The 20,208-nt window shown below is 42.3% G+C and overlaps 2 protein-coding genes across 4 annotated transcripts; both read left to right on the forward strand.

Annotated features, from left to right (window-relative positions):
- The first annotated feature begins 1,254 nt into the window (after positions 1 to 1,254).
- Positions 1,255 to 12,010, forward strand: LOC123743793 (microsomal glutathione S-transferase 1). 2 transcript variants are annotated; one of them, XM_082978041.1, is made up of 4 exons: positions 1,255 to 1,400; positions 6,730 to 6,870; positions 7,176 to 7,270; positions 10,424 to 12,010. In XM_082978041.1, the coding sequence occupies exons 2-4, from the start codon at positions 6,754 to 6,756 to the stop codon at positions 10,665 to 10,667; spliced, it is 456 nt and encodes a 151-aa protein (XP_082834167.1). In that variant the 5' UTR covers positions 1,255 to 1,400; positions 6,730 to 6,753; the 3' UTR covers positions 10,668 to 12,010. The 2 variants fall into 2 exon arrangements, with proteins under 2 accessions (XP_082834167.1, XP_082834168.1); XM_082978042.1 differs by having other exon boundaries at positions 1,269 to 1,400; positions 6,733 to 6,870.
- A 144-nt stretch (positions 12,011 to 12,154) lies between these two features.
- Positions 12,155 to 17,208, forward strand: LOC106590880 (microsomal glutathione S-transferase 1). 2 transcript variants are annotated; one of them, XM_014182056.3, is made up of 4 exons: positions 12,155 to 12,277; positions 12,920 to 13,065; positions 13,860 to 13,954; positions 14,246 to 17,208. In XM_014182056.3, exons 2-4 carry the CDS (start codon positions 12,940 to 12,942, stop codon positions 14,490 to 14,492), a joined length of 468 nt encoding a protein of 155 aa, XP_014037531.1. In that variant the 5' UTR covers positions 12,155 to 12,277; positions 12,920 to 12,939; the 3' UTR covers positions 14,493 to 17,208. The 2 variants fall into 2 exon arrangements, with proteins under 2 accessions (XP_014037531.1, XP_082834169.1); XM_082978043.1 differs by having other exon boundaries at positions 12,271 to 12,424.
- The last annotated feature ends 3,000 nt before the right edge of the window (positions 17,209 to 20,208 follow it).

The following is a 20,208-nucleotide window of genomic DNA, read 5'->3' on the forward strand; positions in this document are numbered from 1 at the left end:
CCAATAAGGTTTCAGGGAGTGAAGAGATCCACAGTGATTAACTGGAACTGGAAACGTTTGTTCGGCAAGCTAACACCTTTGGTCTACTTGCAGGTGATAGGGTACACACACACACATTTTACATTTTTTACATTTTAGTCATTTAGCAGACGCTCTTATCCAGAGCGACTTACAGTAGTGAATGCATACATTTCATACATTTTTTTCTGTGCTGGCCCCCCGTGGGAATCGAACCCACAACCCTGGTGTTGCAAACACCATGCTCTACCAACTGAGCTACAGGGAAGGCACACACACACACACACACACACATGCAGACACACACACAGAGGCATGCAGACACACACACACACAGAGACATGCAGACAGACACACACACACACACAGAGGCATGCAGGCAGACACACACACACACACACACACACACACACACACACACACACACACACACACACACACACACACACACACACACACACACACACACACACACACACACACATGCAGACACACACACACACACACACACACACACACACACACACACACACACACACACACACACACATGCAGACACACACACACCCAAAATCAAAATGTGCACACTGCAGTTTCTTGCAAAAACGAACTGACTCTTACAAAAAAATATAGTAGTTTTGAAGCTGCAGTTAAAGTGCAGTAGCTGCAGTCGACTGTGGTACTTTGGACTCAGTAATTACAGAATAACTGCAGTGTACTGCAGCTGAGCTGCGGTTATACTGCACCCTAACTGAGCTCACACTGGAAAATTACTGCAGTAAAAAAACTGTGTTCTTTTGGACGCAGTATTTGCAGCATACTCTAATTATACTGCACTCTAACTACAGTTATAGTACAGTGTACTGCAGTTGTACTGCACTCTAACTGCAGTTGTACTGCACTCTAACTACAGTTATACTACAGTGTACTGCAGTTGTACTGCACTCTAACTACAGTTATACTACAGTGTACTGCAGTTGTACTGCACTCTAACTACAGTTATACTACAGTGTACTGCAGTTGTACTGCACTCTAACTACAGTTATACTACTGTGTACTGCAGTTGTACTGCACTCTAACTACAGTTATACTACTGTGTACTGCAGTTGTACTGCACTCTGACTGCAATATTTTTTCGTAAGGGTATATATACCATACAAATTGTTGCCTAACAATAACAATGTTTACCGTTGGTAGTGGAATGTGTGTCAATTCAACCTGCCCTCAATTGCGCAACACCACATGTGGCTTTGGTCCAAGTGTCCAAGAATTCAACAACACCTTCCTTTGCAGTGTCAAACGATCTCTGGTCTGTGAAATATACTACTTCACATATACTTCTACTCCTGATTTACAGAGAGAAGGACTTACACTCCCGACTGGTAAAAATATTTTTTCCACATTCATCAAAGTTCATCCAGGGGTTTTCTGTGTGTAATCTACAGCCGGTGCAGGACGGGGTTGTGCGCCAGTAACAGACAGTTAGTGTAACATCAGCAAAAGAAAGTGTTTTATTTTAGCCCTAACTCCTCGCGCGAATTATTTTGTTGAACTTTGGCTACATGTTAGGCTACTTATCTGACGCCATATGCGACGGTTACATTTGAACGATAAAACCCACTGCTGCGCTGCTATGATAGTGATAAGAGCCGTGAGCTGAACACAGTGACATACGGAACTTGCAGCAGTAGCCTATCATTCAAACAGATTGGGGTTTTAATTCAAATGTTGCTGTTGACATTGACAGGCAAAACCTGCATAGCAGTGCGTTGCTTATTGATAGTGCATTGAATGGATTTTATAGAACTTAACAATAGGCTGCTTTGATAATTTATTTTTTACTTAATGTTGAGGACAGGCGGAACGCCTAGCCAACATCCAATGGAACAGCAGGGCGAGAAATACAAAACATCAAAAAACGAATAATTTCAATTTCTCAAGCATACGACTATTTTACATACGACTACCATGTTCATTTGTAACTGTGCTATTTCACAAAAGTTCTGAACCTATATACATTTTACAGACACAGTATATTTTACATTTGTTATCTTGTTGTTGTTAGTCCCACCCTTCAGCTCCATTCAACCCCTCCCATCTCTTAACACCATCCATATTGGGTTTCTATTTGCCATATCTTTTTCAACTGTGCTGTGATGTTTCACAAAAGTTCTGAACCTTTCTATTCTCATAGTTTCTACAGATTCTAAATTAAAGATAAACATTTTTTGCTAAAATAATATTTATATGATTAATTGATTGACTATGACTTTTCAGATCACCCAGTAGTGCTATCTGCAGAGTTATCAGATCACCCAGTAGTGTTATCTGCAGAGTTATCAGATCACCCAGTAGTGCTATCTGCAGAGTTATCAGATCACCCAGTAGTGCTATCTGCAGAGTTATCAGATCACCCAGTAGTGCTATCTGCAGGTTATCAGATCACCCAGCAGTGCTGTCTGCAGGGTTATCAGATCACCCAGTAGTGTTATCTGCAGAGTTTTCAGATCACCCAGTAGTGTTATCATGGCAGAGTTATCAGATCACCCAGTAGTGTTATCTGCAGAGTTATCAGATCACCCAGTAGTGCTATCTGCAGAGTTATCAGATCACCCAGTAGTGTTATCTGCAGAGTTATCAGATCACCCAGTAGTGCTATCTGCAGAGTTATCAGATCACCCAGTAGTGCTATCTGCAGAGTTATCAGATCACCAGTAGTGTTATCTGCAGAGTTATCAGATCACCCAGTAGTGTTATCTGCAGAGTTATCAGATCACCCAGTAGTGCTATCTGCAAGAGTTATCAGATCACCCAGTAGTGCTATCTGCAGGGTTATCAGATCACCCAGTAGTGCTATCTGCAGGGTTATCAGATCACCCAGTATTGCTATCTGCAGGGTTATCAGATCTCCCAGTATTGCTATCTGCAGGGTTATCAGATCACCCAGTAGTGCTGTCTGCAGGGTTATCAGATCACCCAGTATTGCTGTCTGCAGGGTTATCAGATCTCCCAGTATTGCTATCTGCAGGGTTATCAGATCTCCCAGTATTGCTATCTGCAGGGTTATCAGATCACCCAGTAGTGCTGTCTGCAGGGTTATCAGATCACCCAGTATTGCTGTCTGCAGGGTTATCAGATCTCCCAGTATTGCTATCTGCAGGGTTATCAGATCACCCAGTATTGCTATCTGCAGGGTTATCAGATCACCCAGTATTGCTATCTGCAGGGTTATCAGATCACCCAGTATTGCTATCTGCAGGGTTATCAGATCACCCAGTCTGCAGGGTTATCAGATCACCCAGTAGTGTTATCTGCAGAGTTATCAGATCACCCAGTAGTGTTATCTGCAGAGTTAGCTCCAGGTAAATGTTGCAACTCTTCAGCAATTCCTGAACCTGTGACCAAAAACAAGCTACCTTAACAGCAGCTGTGTTTATAGATGCTAGTCTGTACACCAGACTACAGATACCTTAACAGCAGCTGTGTTTATAGATGCTAGTCTATACACCAGTCAGACTACAGATACCTTAACAGCAGCTGTGTTTATAGATGCTAGTCTGTACACCAGACTACAGATCCCTTAACAGCAGCTGTGTTTATAGATGCTAGTCTGTACACCAGACTACAGATCCCTTAACAGCAGCTGTGTTTATAGATGCTAGTCTGTACACCAGACTACAGATACCTTAACAGCAGCTGTGTTTATAGATGCTAGTCTGTACACCAGACTACAGATCCCTTAACAGCAGCTGTGTTTATAGATGCTAGTCTGTACACCAGACTACAGATCCCTTAACAGCAGCTGTGTTTATAGATGCTAGTCTGTACACCAGACTACAGATACCTTAACAGCAGCTGTGTTTATAGATGCTAGTCTGTACACCAGTCAGACTACAGATACCTTAACAGCAGCTGTGTTTATAGATGCTAGTCTGTACACCAGACTACAGATACCTTAACAGCAGCTGTGTTTATAGATGCTAGTCTGTACACCAGACTACAGATCCCTTAACAGCAGCTGTGTTTATAGATGCTAGTCTGTACACCAGACTACAGATCCCTTAACAGCAGCTGTGTTTATAGATGCTAGTCTGTACACCAGTCAGACTACAGATCCCTTAACAGCAGCTGTGTTTATAGATGCTAGTCTGTACACCAGACTACAGATCCCTTAACAGCAGCTGTGTTTATAGATGCTAGTCTGTACACCAGACTACAGATACCTTAACAGCAGCTGTGTTTATAGATGCTAGTCTGTACACCAGATTACAGATACCTTAACAGCAGCTGTGTTTATAGATGCTAGTCTGTACACCAGTCAGACTATAGATACCTTAACAGCAGCTGTGTTTATAGATGCTAGTCTGTACACCAGACTACAGATACCTTAACAGCAGCTGTGTTTATAGATGCTAGTCTGTACACCAGACTACAGATCCCTTAACAGCAGCTGTGTTTATAGATGCTAGTCTGTACACCAGTCAGACTATAGATACCTTAACAGCAGCTGTGTTTATAGATGCTAGTCTGTACACCAGACTACAGATACCTTAACAGCAGCTGTGTTTATAGATGCTAGTCTGTACACCAGTCAGACTACAGATACCTTAACAGCAGCTGTGTTTTAGATGCTAGTCTGTACACCAGACTACAGATACCTTAACAGCAGCTGTGTTTATAGATGCTAGTCTATACATCAGTCAGACTACAGATACCTTAACAGCAGCTGTGTTTATAGATGCTAGTCTGTACACCAGACTACAGATACCTTAACAGCAGCTGTGTTTATAGATGCTAGTCTGTACACCAGTCAGACTACAGATACCTTAACAGCAGCTGTGTTTTAGATTCTAGTCTGTACACCAGACTACAGATACCTTAACAGCAGCTGTGTTTATAGATGCTAGTCTATACATCAGTCAGACTACAGATCCCTTAACAGCAGCTGTGTTTATAGATGCTAGTCTGTACACCAGACTACAGATCCCTTAACAGCAGCTGTGTTTATAGATGCTAGTCTGTACACCAGTCAGACTACAGATACCTTAACAGCAGCTGTGTTTTAGATTCTAGTCTGTACACCAGACTACAGATACCTTAACAGCAGCTGTGTTTATAGATGCTAGTCTATACATCAGTCAGACTACAGATCCCTTAACAGCAGCTGTGTTTATAGATGCTAGTCTGTACACCAGACTACAGATCCCTTAACAGCAGCTGTGTTTATAGATGCTAGTCTGTACACCAGTCAGACTATAGATACCTTAACAGCAGCTGTGTTTATAGATGCTAGTCTGTACACCAGACTACAGATCCCTTAACAGCAGCTGTGTTTATAGATGCTAGTCTGTACACCAGTCAGACTATAGATACCTTAACAGCAGCTGTGTTTATAGATGCTAGTCTGTACACCAGACTACAGATACCTTAACAGCAGCTGTGTTTATAGATGCTAGTCTGTACACCAGACTATAGATACCTTAACAGCAGCTGTGTTTATAGATGCTAGTCTGTACACCAGACTACAACTCCCTTAACAGCAGCTGTGTTTATAGATGCTAGTCTGTACACCAGTCAGACTACAGATACCTTAACAGCAGCTGTGTTTATAGATGCTAGTCTGTACACCAGACTACAGATACCTTAACAGCAGCTGTGTTTATAGATGCTAGTCTATACACCAGTCAGACTACAGATACCTTAACAGCAGCTGTGTTTATAGATGCTAGTCTGTACACCAGACTACAGATCCCTTAACAGCAGCTGTGTTTATAGATGCTAGTCTGTACACCAGACTACAGATACCTTAACAGCAGCTGTGTTTATAGATGCTAGTCTGTACACCAGACTACAGATACCTTAACAGCAGCTGTGTTTATAGATGCTAGTCTGTACACCAGACTACAGATACCTTAACAGCAGCTGTGTTTATAGATGCTAGTCTATACATCAGTCAGACTACAGATCCCTTAACAGCAGCTGTGTTTATAGATGCTAGTCTGTACACCAGACTACAGATACCTTAACAGCAGCTGTGTTTATAGATGCTAGTCTATACACCAGTCAGACTACAGATACCTTAACAGCAGCTGTGTTTATAGATGCTAGTCTGTACACCAGACTACAGATACCTTAACAGCAGCTGTGTTTATAGATGCTAGTCTGTACACCAGTCAGACTACAGATACCTTAACAGCAGCTGTGTTTATAGATGCTAGTCTGTACACCAGACTACAGATCCCTTAACAGCAGCTGTGTTTATAGATGCTAGTCTGTACACCAGACTACAGATACCTTAACAGCAGCTGTGTTTATAGATGCTAGTCTGTACACCAGACTACAGATCCCTTAACAGCAGCTGTGTTTATAGATGCTAGTCTGTACACCAGACTACAGATACCTTAACAGCAGCTGTGTTTATAGATGCTAGTCTGTACACCAGACTACAGATACCTTAACAGCAGCTGTGTTTATAGATGCTAGTCTATACACCAGTCAGACTATAGATACTATCATATTCGTTGCTATGTGTCAGTCTGTGAATCAGACGGTGTTGGATGTCTGGGCCCAGCATGTTGGTGGTTTCATTGGAATTTAATACATGTTCAGTATGCATGATGACTTCTGTAAATATTGGTACTCACCGTTCAGGCTGTCTTTATAAAGAGCAAAAAGTCCAATGCTGTTTACCGTGTCTCTCGTTGGTCATAGCAGAGTAATAACAAGACGAAGGAAATGCCATCCGGGATCGACAGCGAGGTGTTCCTGGCCTTCTCTACCTACGCCACTATCGTCGTCCTCAAGATGATGCTGATGTCTCCTATGACTGGATACTTCAGACTCACCAGAAATGTACAGGAATGTGGTAATCTCCCTCCACGGTGTTATATAGCCTGTAAGTGAACTCTATGGTGTAAAAGTGTCTCTTCCTCCACAGTGTTAAATAGCCTGTAAGTGAACTCTATGGTGTAAACTTGTCTCTCCCTCCACAGTGTTATATAGCCTGTAAGTGAACTCTATGGTGTAAACTTGTCTCCTTCTCCACGGTGTTATATAGCATGTAAGTGAACTCTATGGTGTAAACTTGTCTCCTTCTCCACGGTGTTATATAGCCTGTAAGTGAACTCTATGGTGTAAAAGTGTCTCTCCCTCCACAGTGTTTTGCCAACGTGGAAGACACAGGGATGGCTAAGACTCCAGAGGACAAGAAGAGGATGCTGAGAGTTGACCCGGATGTGGAACGTGTGAGAAGGTAGGCCCACCCTTATAGAGTCCCCCTAGACTTATAGAGGCCCCCCCTAGACTTATAGCCCCCCCCCCAAATGTATAGAGGCCCCACTAGACTTATAGAGGCCCCCTGGACTTATAGAACACCCCCTACTAGACGTATAGAGCCCCCCCCTAAACTTATAGATCCCCCCCCCCCCTAGACTTATAGAGGGTCCCCCTAGACTTATAGATCCCCCCCTAGACTTATAGAGTCCCCCCTAGACTTATAGAGCCCCCCCCTAGACTTATAGAGGCCCTCCTAGACTTATAGATCCCCCCTAGACTTATAGATCCCCCCCTAGACTTATAGAGGCCCCCCCTAGACTTATAGAGGCCCCCCTAGACTTATAGAGGCCCCCCCCTAGACTTATAGATCCCCCCCCCTAGACTTATAGATCCCCCCCATAGACTTATAGAGGCCCCCCCTAGACTTATAGATCCCCCCCCCCTAGACTTATAGATCCCCCCATAGACTTATAGAGGCCCCCCTAGACTTATAGAGGCCCCCCCTAGACTTCAGTTATTAAATACTTTTGTTCTATTCTATTCTTTTTTGTAACCAACTCTTTTTCAGAGTTGGTTCAAATACAGTCAAATAAATGCATGCAACGACAACCCTGACACATTCCCCCCCTCAGTCCCCATCCATCCTCCCACCAGGAAACCATGAGTGAGGTGGTCGCCACCTTAGATCCAACAGTGCTGCCTGCCAACAGTAATCTTCTCTGATTGACTGAGAGATTCAAGGACCTAACGTCGTTAAGTAACATAATAGATGCAAAACACTGAATATTTAAATTCATGCTCTTCAAAATGTATTTTTGTATCTTTTCCCTGGAATCGTTTAACTGCAAGGGTCCTCCCACATCATATGAAGGAACTGGTCTACCTGATTTAAGGGGACATAGTAAACATATGGGAGTTGGGGCCATTTTCATCATAAAACGTTTCCTTAGGTGTTAAATACAGTCTGTGATTTTAATAATGTATAAATTGACGGTTCGGATTACGGGATGCCAAGGTCATATTTTACCAGAAGTTGTTCAAAAGAGATCAGTCCTTTAACGGAGCCCAGATCGTGTATTTATAAATCCCAGATGGTGTATTTATAAATCCCAGATCATGTATTTATGAATCCCAGATCGTGTATTTATAAATCCCAGATCGTGTATTTATAAATCCCAGATCGTGTATTTATAAATCCCAGATCATGTATTTATAAATCCCAGATCATGTATTTATGAATCCCAGATCGTGTATTTATAAATCCCAGATCGTGTATTTATATATCCCAGATCATGTATTTATGAATCCCAGATCATGTATTTATGAATCCCAGATCATGTATTTATAAATCCCAGATCGTGTATTTATAAATCCCAGATCATGTATTTATATATCCCAGATCGTGTATTTATAAATCCCAGATCGTGTATTTATAAATCCTAGATCGTGTATTTATAAATCCCAGATCGTGTATTTATGAATCCCAGATCGTGTATTTATAAATCCCAGATCATGTATTTATAAATCCCAGATCGTGTATTTATGAATCCCAGATAGTGTATTTATAAATCCCAGATCATGTATTTATATATCCCAGATCGTGTATTTATATATCCCAGATCGTGTATTTATAAATCCCAGATTGTGTATTTATAAATCCCAGATCGTGTATTTATAAATCCCAGATCGTGTATTTATAAATCCTAGATCGTGTATTTATAAATCCCAGATCGTGTATTTATGAATCCCAGATCGTGTATTTATAAATCCCAGATCATGTATTTATAAATCCCAGATGGTATATTTATGAATCCCAGATGGTGTATTTATGAATCCCAGATCATGTATTTATGAATCCCAGATGGTGTATTTATAAATCCCAGATCGTGTATTTATATATCTCAGATGGTGTATTTATAAATCCCATCATTGCATGGTTCGGTAGGTGCTCCATAGGTCAGCATAGCTGAACTCAATGGTAAATATAGGAAAAAAGGAGTTGCCTGGTAATGTGTATTTATCTTTCACATCCTGGAATGTTCTCAAGCCTTTACTGTCCATGATATCGCCATGGGTACGGATTCCACTTTTGGAACATTTGGTGGGAAGGCATCATTGTGAAATATTGGAGTACGGGCATGCGATTTTGATTCCCAATTACATTATTTTTCCATTTTGTACCAAATATAGATTGTGTGAGCAGTAATAGGACCAAAGAGTAATTTACATTGTTTAAGGGATATAACAGTGGAGACTACCTCTTCCAGGGCAGTAGGAGACTCCATATTACATTGTTTAAGGGATATAACAGTGGAGACTACCTCTTCCAGGGCACTAGGAGACACCATATTACATTGTTTAAGGGATATAACAGTGGAGACTACCTCTTCCAAGGCAATAGGAGACACCATATTATGCCTGGAAATACAATTTTAAGGTTTGATACGAATAGTCCTCATATGTCTTTCCCTCCTTGTAAATGTATTAATTATATATTTAATAATTTACCCCGACATATACTGTACATTTTTAAACCGCACTATGAGTTTTATCCCAGTAGCCAGAAGGAGGAGCCATGGGAAGCATTGAACTACAGAAATTCAGCCGTGGTAACATATAGATTTGGACAACAGATAGCAACTGGGATGTTGTTCCATCTAGTGAGGTCGGATTGAATTGATTTGAGCGTTGTGTTACAGTTTCTGCCAGCGGTTTTATCTAAAGAAGGAAGTAAATCTATTCCCAAATATTTAAAACTTTAAAGGATTGGGATTCCATGAGTAGAGATGGAGTCGTCCATCTAAATATCTGGTCTAGTATAGCTCTTACATTCTCTGATCTGAACTCTCTCTCTCATTCCCCAGATAATCTGAACTCTCTCTCTCTCATTCCCCAGATAATCTAAACTCTCTCTCTCTCATTCCCCAGATAATCTGAACTCTCTCTCTCATTCCCCAGATAATCTGAACTCTCTCTCTCTCTCTCTCATTCCCCAGATGATCTGAAATCTCTCTCTCTCATTCCCCAGATGATCTGAACTCTCTCTCTCTCTTTCTCTCTCATATTTCCCAGATAATCTGAACTCTCTCTCTCATTCCCCAGATAATCTGAACTCTCTCTCATTCCCCAGATGCCACCAGAACGACCTGGAGAACATCACTCCGTTCGTAGTGATTGGTCTGCTGTATACCCTGACGGGTCCAGACCTCTCCACTGCTCTGCTCCACTTCCGGGTGTTTGTTGGTTCCAGGCTCTTCCACACGGTGGCCTACGTCCTCCCCCTGCGCCAGCCCAGCAGAGGTCTAGCTTGGATGGTTGGCATGGGCGCTACCTTCTCCATGGCATACAGGGTGCTAAGCACAACCCATCTCTGAAGAGGCGATCAATCAATTAATCAGATTGATTGATTCAAAGTTTTCAGATGGCCTAAAATAGTCCACGGGACACTCTACCCCTGAGGAGACACTCACACATTTATCAGACCTGGGTCAAATAGGCTACATAATGTTAAATACATTTGACAGTGCTTGATTGAACTTGGAGTTTGCACTTCTGGGACTATTCTATTGGTTCTGTTGTATCAGGCAGACTAACTTGACATTCCCTGCACGTTTTGTTTTTAACCCAGAACTAAATTTGATCTGTGCAAAAAAATTATAATATGAGCAAAAATAATTAAACTAAACTTAGTGCTCGATTCAATCTATTTCACGGAAGTTCAGTGCTGGAGCGCAATAGACATTGAACGGTAATGTTCCCTCGGAGACTCCATTCCAGGTAAACGCTGCATATATCACTTAATTCGGAAACTACATTTACATTTCATGTGCGCTACAGCGCTGAACTTAGGCGATACGGATTGAACGGAGCCCTAAACTAAAATCAAGTGTAGTTGAGTATCTGATACCGCATGTATCTGCCTGTTTTACCCACATCACATCACCAGTTTATTGGTCGTGTATACAGATTTACAGATGTTATCGCGGGTGCTTTAAAATGCTTGTGTTTCTAGGTCCAATAGTGCAGTAATACCGAGCACTACAGACCGGTCTGTCACACAGCACTACAGACCGGTCTGTCACACAGCACTACAGACCGGTCTGGCCCACAGCACTACAGACCGGTCTGTCACACAGCACTACATCCCGGTCTGTCTGGTTGTCTGGCCCACAGCACTACAGACCGGTCTGTCACACAGCACTACAGACCGGTCTGTCACACAGCACTACATACCGGTCTGTCTGGTTGTCTGGCCCACAGCACTACAGACCGGTCTGTCACACAGCACTACAGACCTGTCTGTCTGGTTGTCTGGCCCACAGCACTACAGACCGGTCTGTCTGGTTGTCTGACTGACTGCAAACACCTATTTTATATCTTAGACATTTTTTTGCATCTGATGTGATAATCTAATGTTTATAAATTATTCTATTCGGGTTTTGGAAATTAAAGTTTAATTAAAAAATGGGGGGAAACTATTGTTTTAGCTGAATTTAAATAGGCCTATGAAGTAGGCTACAAATACCAGAGCTATTTTGCTAATTGGCTAATGAATATGACCTTACTTGATCTAATTCTTTTATCTTTTTAAATTCTGTATATTTTTTTAGATCTACATATCATCTGATATGTTTACTAGGCGACATTTCTGTAATCCCACTAATTGGTTTACCTTGTTTACGCTTTCTCCCTGTAAATAAACGAACATTCTCCAGAATGACATGTCTCATGGTATTTGTTTTGTAGAAGGAATATACATAGATGTTATAGATGAAAATGTGTTCATCAGACAATGAACGGTAGCATATTAAAGTCATTGGAGGAAGTGGGCGCGTTTTTTTTGGTTGAGCCGCAGACTTGGCGGAATTCCAAATATTCGCCTGTTTTTTTTCTGAAACTACATGAACAAACCGCCCACATAGGCACAGTCCAGTAGGCTGGTACTTTACCCTGGGTCAGATTCAAACACCAACTTCTGGAAAAGGTATGAAACTATTTGCTCAACTCAAAATAAACTTTGCTAACGCCATCAGCGGGTATTATTGTAGCGCATGTGTTTCCAAATGTAGCCTGTACAATAGTTACATTTGTATCGTTCTCTGAAGAAAAAAAGGAGGCTATTTTGCGTAATGTGAGTAGACTATGTAAATGCGCTAACGCTAACGCGCTAACAGTTTATAACATGTGTATGGGAGACATTGTGTAACAATACAATGCATACATTTAATTTATCATAGTATACACGGGGAAAGTACTACCTTTCTTTTGGGTAAATTGTATCTGTGTGTAAGCTACCCCAGAAACAGTAAACATGTCACACATTACAACGATTAGAAACATAAGTGTTGGGTTTTGCCATTGAACACTGCTCTCCAAAACTCTGCAATAGCACCCTAATAAAAAGAACAAACAAGAGTTGTCGTAAATCAATAAATATCTACATGCATAAGGTTTATTAACGTGTTATTACCATTAGATCAATGATCAATTACGTGTTTTATTTTATTTAATGAAACATTTTTTTTTCAAGTTGAAATGTAAAACCCCTTTTTCAAATCCACCTGAAGTTCAATCAAACCTAAACCGGTGTCATCGCTGAGTTTACGTTGTCTGTTCTGTTGTCTAGCGGGACTCAACCGAACAGACATGGCAGAACTAACTCATATGATCGACAGCGAGGTGTTCCTGGCCTTCTCTACCTACGCCACTATCGTCGTCCTCAAGATGATGCTAATGTCTCCTATGACTGGATACTTCAGACTCACCAGAAAGGTACACAAACCTAGAGTTTGGAACACGCAAATACACAGAAAACAACCTTAAACTTGTTTTCTCTTCATTTTACTGCAGGGGGCTAAATCAGGGTCACACAGAGTGATTCTGGGTAGTCTGAAACAAATCGACTTTGAAACTAAAGTATCCACCTCACACAGATGGTTATGGGTTTAAAGAAGAAGTCACCTGTATCATGTCAGATATAGAGTTGAAATGTATTACATTTTGAGTTTGCATCCCAATATTACACTTAATGTACATCACAGAAGATTAAAATATAAATAAACACAGGATTTTTGTCTGTTTAAAAAATATATATATCTTTATGAATGATGAAATTATGAAAAATATGAATAACATTCCACCCATGAGGTGGAAGAGGGTGATTTTGGTCATTGACTGCAGGAAAGTTCTACTAACAAAACACTTCAAAAATGGTTGTAATTTTTTTTTTAAACATAATTCCAAGTGAATTTAAATGTGATTTCCTGAATGGAACAGAACAGTGGTAAGAAGTGTGTTGAATCCAGGCTGTATCACATCCGGTCGTGATCGGGAGACCCATAGGGGCGGCACACAATTGGCCCCAGCGTCGTCCGGGTTTTGCCGGGGTAGGCCGTCATTGTAAATAAGAATGCGTTCTTAACTGACTTGCCCTAGGTAAATTAAGGATAAATAAATAAATGAAATAAAAATAATGAACGAGCCTTGATCCTCCCTGGTCTGACAGAGCTGAGGTTGAAATTGAACAAGGAAAAAACATGTCCCTTCTTGCTTCCACCTCCCTCCAGGCATTTGCTAACCAGGAGGACACCAGTCTGGTCTCCTCTACAGAGGACAAGAAGAAGATGGTCAGGGTGGATCCTGATGTGGAGAGAGTACGAAGGTATCCCCGTAGAAATATCATGGAAACATATCTCTAAGGTTCACGCTGACGTACAGCTGCTGTAACTATGACTGGAAAGAGCTGGTAGAAATCCTGCTTTTAATGGAATTAATTTAGACATTTTACTTTTCCAAATATTTTGATATACTGATCTGAACTCTCTCTCATATTCCCCAGATAATCTGAACTCTCTCTCATTCCCCAGATAATCTGAACTCTCTCTCTCATTCCCCAGATAATCTGAACTCTCTCTCATTCCCCAGATAATCTGAACTCTCTCTCATTCCCCAGATGCCACCAGAACGACCTGGAGAACATCATTCCGTTCGTAGTGATTGGTCTGCTGTATACCCTGACGGGGCCAGACCTCTCCACTGCTCTGCTCCACTTCCGGGTGTTTGTTGGTTCCAGGCTCTTCCACACGGTGGCCTACGTCCTCCCCCTGCGCCAGCCCAGCAGAGCTGTGGCCTTCCTCATCGGACTGGTCACCACCAGCTCTATGGCCTATAGGGTCCTGATTATAGCACTTTATCTGTAGAGGCCTGAGGACACACACACACACACACACACACACACACACACACACACACACACACACACACACACACACACACACACACACACACACACACACACACACACACACACACACACACACACCACTACAAGGGCCCTGTCTTTGAGGGTCTCCATTGAATGTGCTTGAGGATACATCTACGTTTATCATTAGAAAGTATGATGGACACCAAAGCTGTTCCTTCTGTGTCTCTGATAGGATTATAACAGGATGTTACTGCAGTACATATCAGAATGTTCCTTCTGTGTCTCTGATAGGATTATAACAGGATGTTACTGCAGTACATATCAGAATGTTCCTTCTGTGTCTCTGATAGGATTATAACAGGATGTTACTGCAGTACATATCAGAATGTTCCTTCTGTGTCTCTGATAGGATTATAACAGGATGTTACTGCAGTACATATCAGAATGTTCCTTCTGTGTCTCTGATAGGATTATAACAGGATGTTACTGCAGTACATATCAGAATGTTCCTTCTGTGTCTCTGATAGGATTATAACAGGATGTTACTGCAGTACATATCAGAATGTTCCTTCTGTGTCTCTGATAGGATTATAACAGGATGTTACTGCAGTACATATCAGAATGTTCCTTCTGTGTCTCTGATAGGATTATAACAGGATGTTACTGCAGTACATATCAGAATGTTCCTTCTGTGTCTCTGATAGGATTATAACAGGATGTTACTGCAGTACATATCAGAATGTTCCTTCTGTGTGTCTGATAGGATTATAACAGGATGTTACTGCAGTACATATCAGAATGTTCCTTCTGTGTCTCTGATAGGATTATAACAGGATGTTACTGCAGTACATATCAGAATGTTCCTTCTGTGTCTCTGATAGGATTATAACAGGATGTTACTGCAGTACATATCAGAATGTTCCTTCTGTGTCTCTGATAGGATTATAACAGGATGTTACTGCAGTACATATCAGAATGTTCCTTCTGTGTCTCTGATAGGATTATAACAGGATGTTACTGCAGTACATATCAGAATGTTCCTTCTGTGTCTCTGATAGGATTATAACAGGATGTTACTGCAGTACATATCAGAATGTTCCTTCTGTGTCTCTGATAGGATTATAACAGGATGTTACTGCAGTACATATCAGAATGTTCCTTCTGTGTCTCTGATAGGATTATAACAGGATGTTACTGCAGTACATATCAGAATGTTCCTTCTGTGTCTCTGATAGGATTATAACAGGATGTTACTGCAGTACATATCAGAATGTTCCTTCTGTGTGTCTGATAGGATTATAACAGGATGTTACTGCAGTACATATCAGAATGTTCCTTCTGTGTCTCTGATAGGATTATAACAGGATGTTACTGCAGTACATATCAGAATGTTCCTTCTGTGTCTCTGATAGGATTATAACAGGATGTTACTGCAGTACATATCAGAATGTTCCTTCTGTGTCTCTGATAGGATTATAACAGGATGTTACTGCAGTACATATCAGAATGTTCCTTCTGTGTCTCTGATAGGATTATAACAGGATGTTACTGCAGTACATATCAGAATGTTCCTTCTGTGTCTCTGATAGGATTATAACAGGATGTTACTGCAGTACATATCAGAATGTTCCTTCTGTGTCTCTGATAGGATTATAACAGGATGTTACTGCAGTACATATCAGAATGTTCCTTCTGTGTCTCTGATAGGATTATAACAGGATGTTACTGCAGTACATATCAGAATGTTCCTTCTGTGTCTCTGATAGGATTATAACAGGATGTTACTGCAGTACATATCAGAATGTTCCTTCTGTGTCTCTGACAGGATTATAACAGGATGTTACTGCAGTACATATCAGAATGTTCCTTCTGTGTCTCTGATAGGATTATAACAGGATGTTACTGCAGTACATATCAGAATGTTCCTTCTGTGTCTCTGATAGGATTATAACAGGATGTTACTGCAGTACATATCAGAATGTTCCTTCTGTGTCTCTGATAGGATTATAACAGGATGTTACTGCAGTACAACAGTACCTTATTTTCCACTAGAAATTGGAGGCCACTCAGGGACAATCTAACGTTGATGAATAGTGCCGAGCCCTCTAAGAGTAAAACCCAGATTCCAGCCTGTGTTGAGTCTCATTCTCTATTAGAAGCAACAGGGGTGTTGAGGTCAGTCAGTTCAGAAAATTGTTTTGAAATTCAGGAGTTTAATTTGGTTCTTTAATGTCTATGTGGGATTTTTCAATACCTTTAGTTGGTTCCTTCTAGTCATTTTATGAATCAACTGAACTTGAAGCAGAATTGACCCAACAACCTGTTGCGTCCAAAATGGCACCTTATTCAAAAAAGTTGTGGATTTATAGTCCCATAGGGCTCTGGTTAAAAGTAGTGCCCTATATAAGGAATAGGGTTCCATTTGGGACTCATACCCTGATTACATGCCAGTATCTGAATGTAATAGTTTGTGAGATAAGTGTTTGTACTGCCAATTGTTAAATCTATAAAATATAGATTTATGAGAAATAAGGAATGAATTTCCAGAGGCCTCTAGTTAAAGGAAACTGGGTTGGTAGCGACGTAGAGAACTGAGCCATCTAGTCTGAACGAAGACTACCTGTATAATTATTCTAGTGGGATTTAGTTAGGATTTTATTGATATGTACAATTGATTTCTACATTAAAACGCCTTGTCTTTTTAACTAACAGTTCTCTGTGTTTGGTGAATGGTTCCTTCCTTCCTAGATATTCAACTTCTGAATCTCCTGTAAAATATCTATCGTTTGTGCCTGGTGAAGGAATATTTTAGCCTGGAATCCACACTGAAACCACACTCCATTGGACTTTTATTTCGTTTCAGTAGTGAAAGGAACGTGCATTGAAAGTGGATTCCAGGCTGCTAACGCTCCACACCCCAGCAGGTCTCATTCATCCCACTAGAGGACGTCCTTTTAACAGTCAACCCAGGTTGTCTTCATTACCAGTCATTTATAGACCAGATGTAGCTCATAAAAGGGGCTCTATCAGCCCCTCCTCCTCCCAGCATCTCCTCCTCTCAGCATCTCCTCCTCTCAGCATCTCCTCCTCTCAGCATCTCCTCCTCTCAGCCCCTCCTCCTCTCAGCCCCTCCTCCTCTCCTCCTCTCAGCCCCTCCTCCTCTCCTCCTCTCAGCCCCTCCTCCTCTCCTCCTCTCAGCATCTCCTCCTCTCCTCCTCTCAGCCCCTCCTCCTCTCAGCCCTCCTCCTCTCCTCCTCCCAGCATCTCCTCCTCTCAGCCCCTCCTCCTCTCAGCCCCTCCTCCTCTCCTCCTCTCAGCATCTCCTCCTCTCAGCATCTCCTCCTCTCAGCATCTCCTCCTCTCAGCCTCTCCTCCTCTCAGCCTCTCCTCATCTCCTCCTCCCAGCATCTCCTCCTCCCAGCCCCTCCTCCTCTCAGCATCTCCTCCTCTCAGCCCCTCCTCCTCTCAGCATCTCCTCCTCCCAGCATCTCCTCCTCTCAGCCCCTCCTCCTCTCAGCCCCTCCTCCTCCCAGCATCTCCTCCTCTCAGCCCCTCCTCCTCTCAGCATCTCCTCCTCTCAGCCCCTCCTCCTCTCAGCATCTCCTCCTCTCCTCCTCCCAGCCTCTCATCCTCTCAGTCTCTCCTCCTCTCAGCCCCTCCTCCTCTCCTCCTCTCAGCATCTCCTCCTCTCCTCCTCTCAGCATCTCCTCCTCTCAGCATCTCCTCCTCTCAGCATCTCCTCCTCTCAGCCTCTCCTCCTCTCATCATCTCCTCCTTTCAGCTTCTCCTTCTTCCTCCTCTCAGCCCCTCCTCATCTCCTCCTCAGCATCTCCTCCTCAGCCTCTCCTCATCTCCTCTCAGCCTCTCCTCCTCTCAGCATCTCCTCCTCTCAGCATCTCCTCCTCTCAGCCTCTCCTCCTCTCATCATCTCCTCCTCATCTCCTCATCTCAGCCTCTCCTTCTTCCTCCTCCTCTCATCATCTCCCCCTCTCATCATCTCCTCATCTCAGCCTCTCCTCCTCTCAGCCTCTCCTTCTTCCTCCTCCTCTCAGTCTCTCCTCATCTCAGCCTCTCCTTCTTCCTCCTCCTCTCAGCCACTCCTCTCAGTCTCTGAGCCTCCACACAGAAATCAACTTCATTATCTTTGTTCCAAAACATTGTCTACCTCCAAAATGGCACCCTATTCCCTATATAGTGCACTGATTTTGACCACGGCCCCTAGGGTCTATTTCAGACAGGCCCTTTCTCCTGTCTCTGTTACAGGCCCTTTCTCCTGTCTCTGTTACAGGCCCTTTCTCCTGTCTCTGTTACAGGCCCTTTCTCCTGTCTCTGTTACAGGCCCTTTCTCCTGTCTCTGTTACAGGCCCTTTCTCCTGTCTCTGTTACAGGCCCTTTCTCCTGTCTCTGTTACAGGCCCTTTCTCCTGTCTCTGTTACAGGCCCTTTCTCCTGTCTCTGTTACAGGCCCTTTCTCCTGTCTCTGTTACAGGCCCTTTCTCCTGTCTCTGTTACAGGCCCTTTCTCCTGTCTCTGTTACAGGCCCTTTCTCCTGTCTCTGTTACAGGCCCTTTCTCCTGTCTCTGTTACAGGCCCTTTCTCCTGTCTCTGTTACAGGCCCTTTCTCCTGTCTCTGTTACAGGCCCTTTCTCCTGTCTCTGTTACAGGCCCTTTCTCCTGTCTCTGTTACAGGCCCTTTCTTCTGTCTCTGTTACAGGCCCTTTCTCCTGTCTCTGTTACAGGCCCTTTCTCCCGTCTCTGTTACAGGCCCTTTCTCCCGTCTCTGTTACAGGCCCTTTCTCCCGTCTCTGTTACAGGCCCTTTCTCCCGTCTCTGTTACAGGCCCTTTCTCCTGTCTCTGTTACAGGCCCTTTCTCCTGTCTCTGTTACAGGCCCTTTCTCCTGTCTCTGTTACAGGCCCTTTCTCCTGTCTCTGTTACAGGCCCTTTCTCCTGTCTCTGTTACAGGCCCTTTCTCCTGTCTCTGTTACAGGCCCTTTCTCCTGTCTCTGTTACAGGCCCTTTCTCCTGTCTCTGTTACAGGCCCTTTCTCCTGTCTCTGTTACAGGCCCTTTCTCCTGTCTCTGTTACAGGCCCTTTCTCCTGTCTCTGTTACAGGCCCTTTCTCCTGTCTCTGTTACAGGCCCTTTCTCCACAGTAATATAATGGAAAGGTATTATACCACAGTAATATAATGGAAAGGTATTATACCACAGTAATATAATGGAAAGGTATTCTACCACAGTAATATAATGGAAAGGTATTCTACCACAGTAATATAATGGAAAGGTATTCTACCACAGTAATATAATGGAAAGGTATTCTACCACAGTAATATAATGGAAAGGTATTATACCACAGTAATATAATGGAAAGGTATTCTACCACAGTAATATAATGGAAAGGTATTATACCACAGTAATATAATGGAAAGGTATTCTACCACAGTAATATAATGGAAAGGTATTCTACCACAGTAATATAATGGAAAGGTATTCTACCACAGTAATATAATGGAAAGGTATTCTACCACAGTAATATAATGGAAAGGTATTCTACCACAGTAATATAATGGAAAGGTATTATACCACAGTAATATAATGGAAAGGTATTCTACCACAGTAATATAATGGAAAGGTATTCTACCACAGTAATATAATGGAAAGGTATTCTACCACAGTAATATAATGGAAAGGTATTATACCACAGTAATATA

Source organism: Salmo salar, chromosome 07 (genome assembly GCF_965601325.2).
Source record: "Salmo salar chromosome 07, fSalSal1, whole genome shotgun sequence".
NCBI classification, from domain to species: domain Eukaryota; kingdom Metazoa; phylum Chordata; class Actinopteri; order Salmoniformes; family Salmonidae; genus Salmo; species Salmo salar.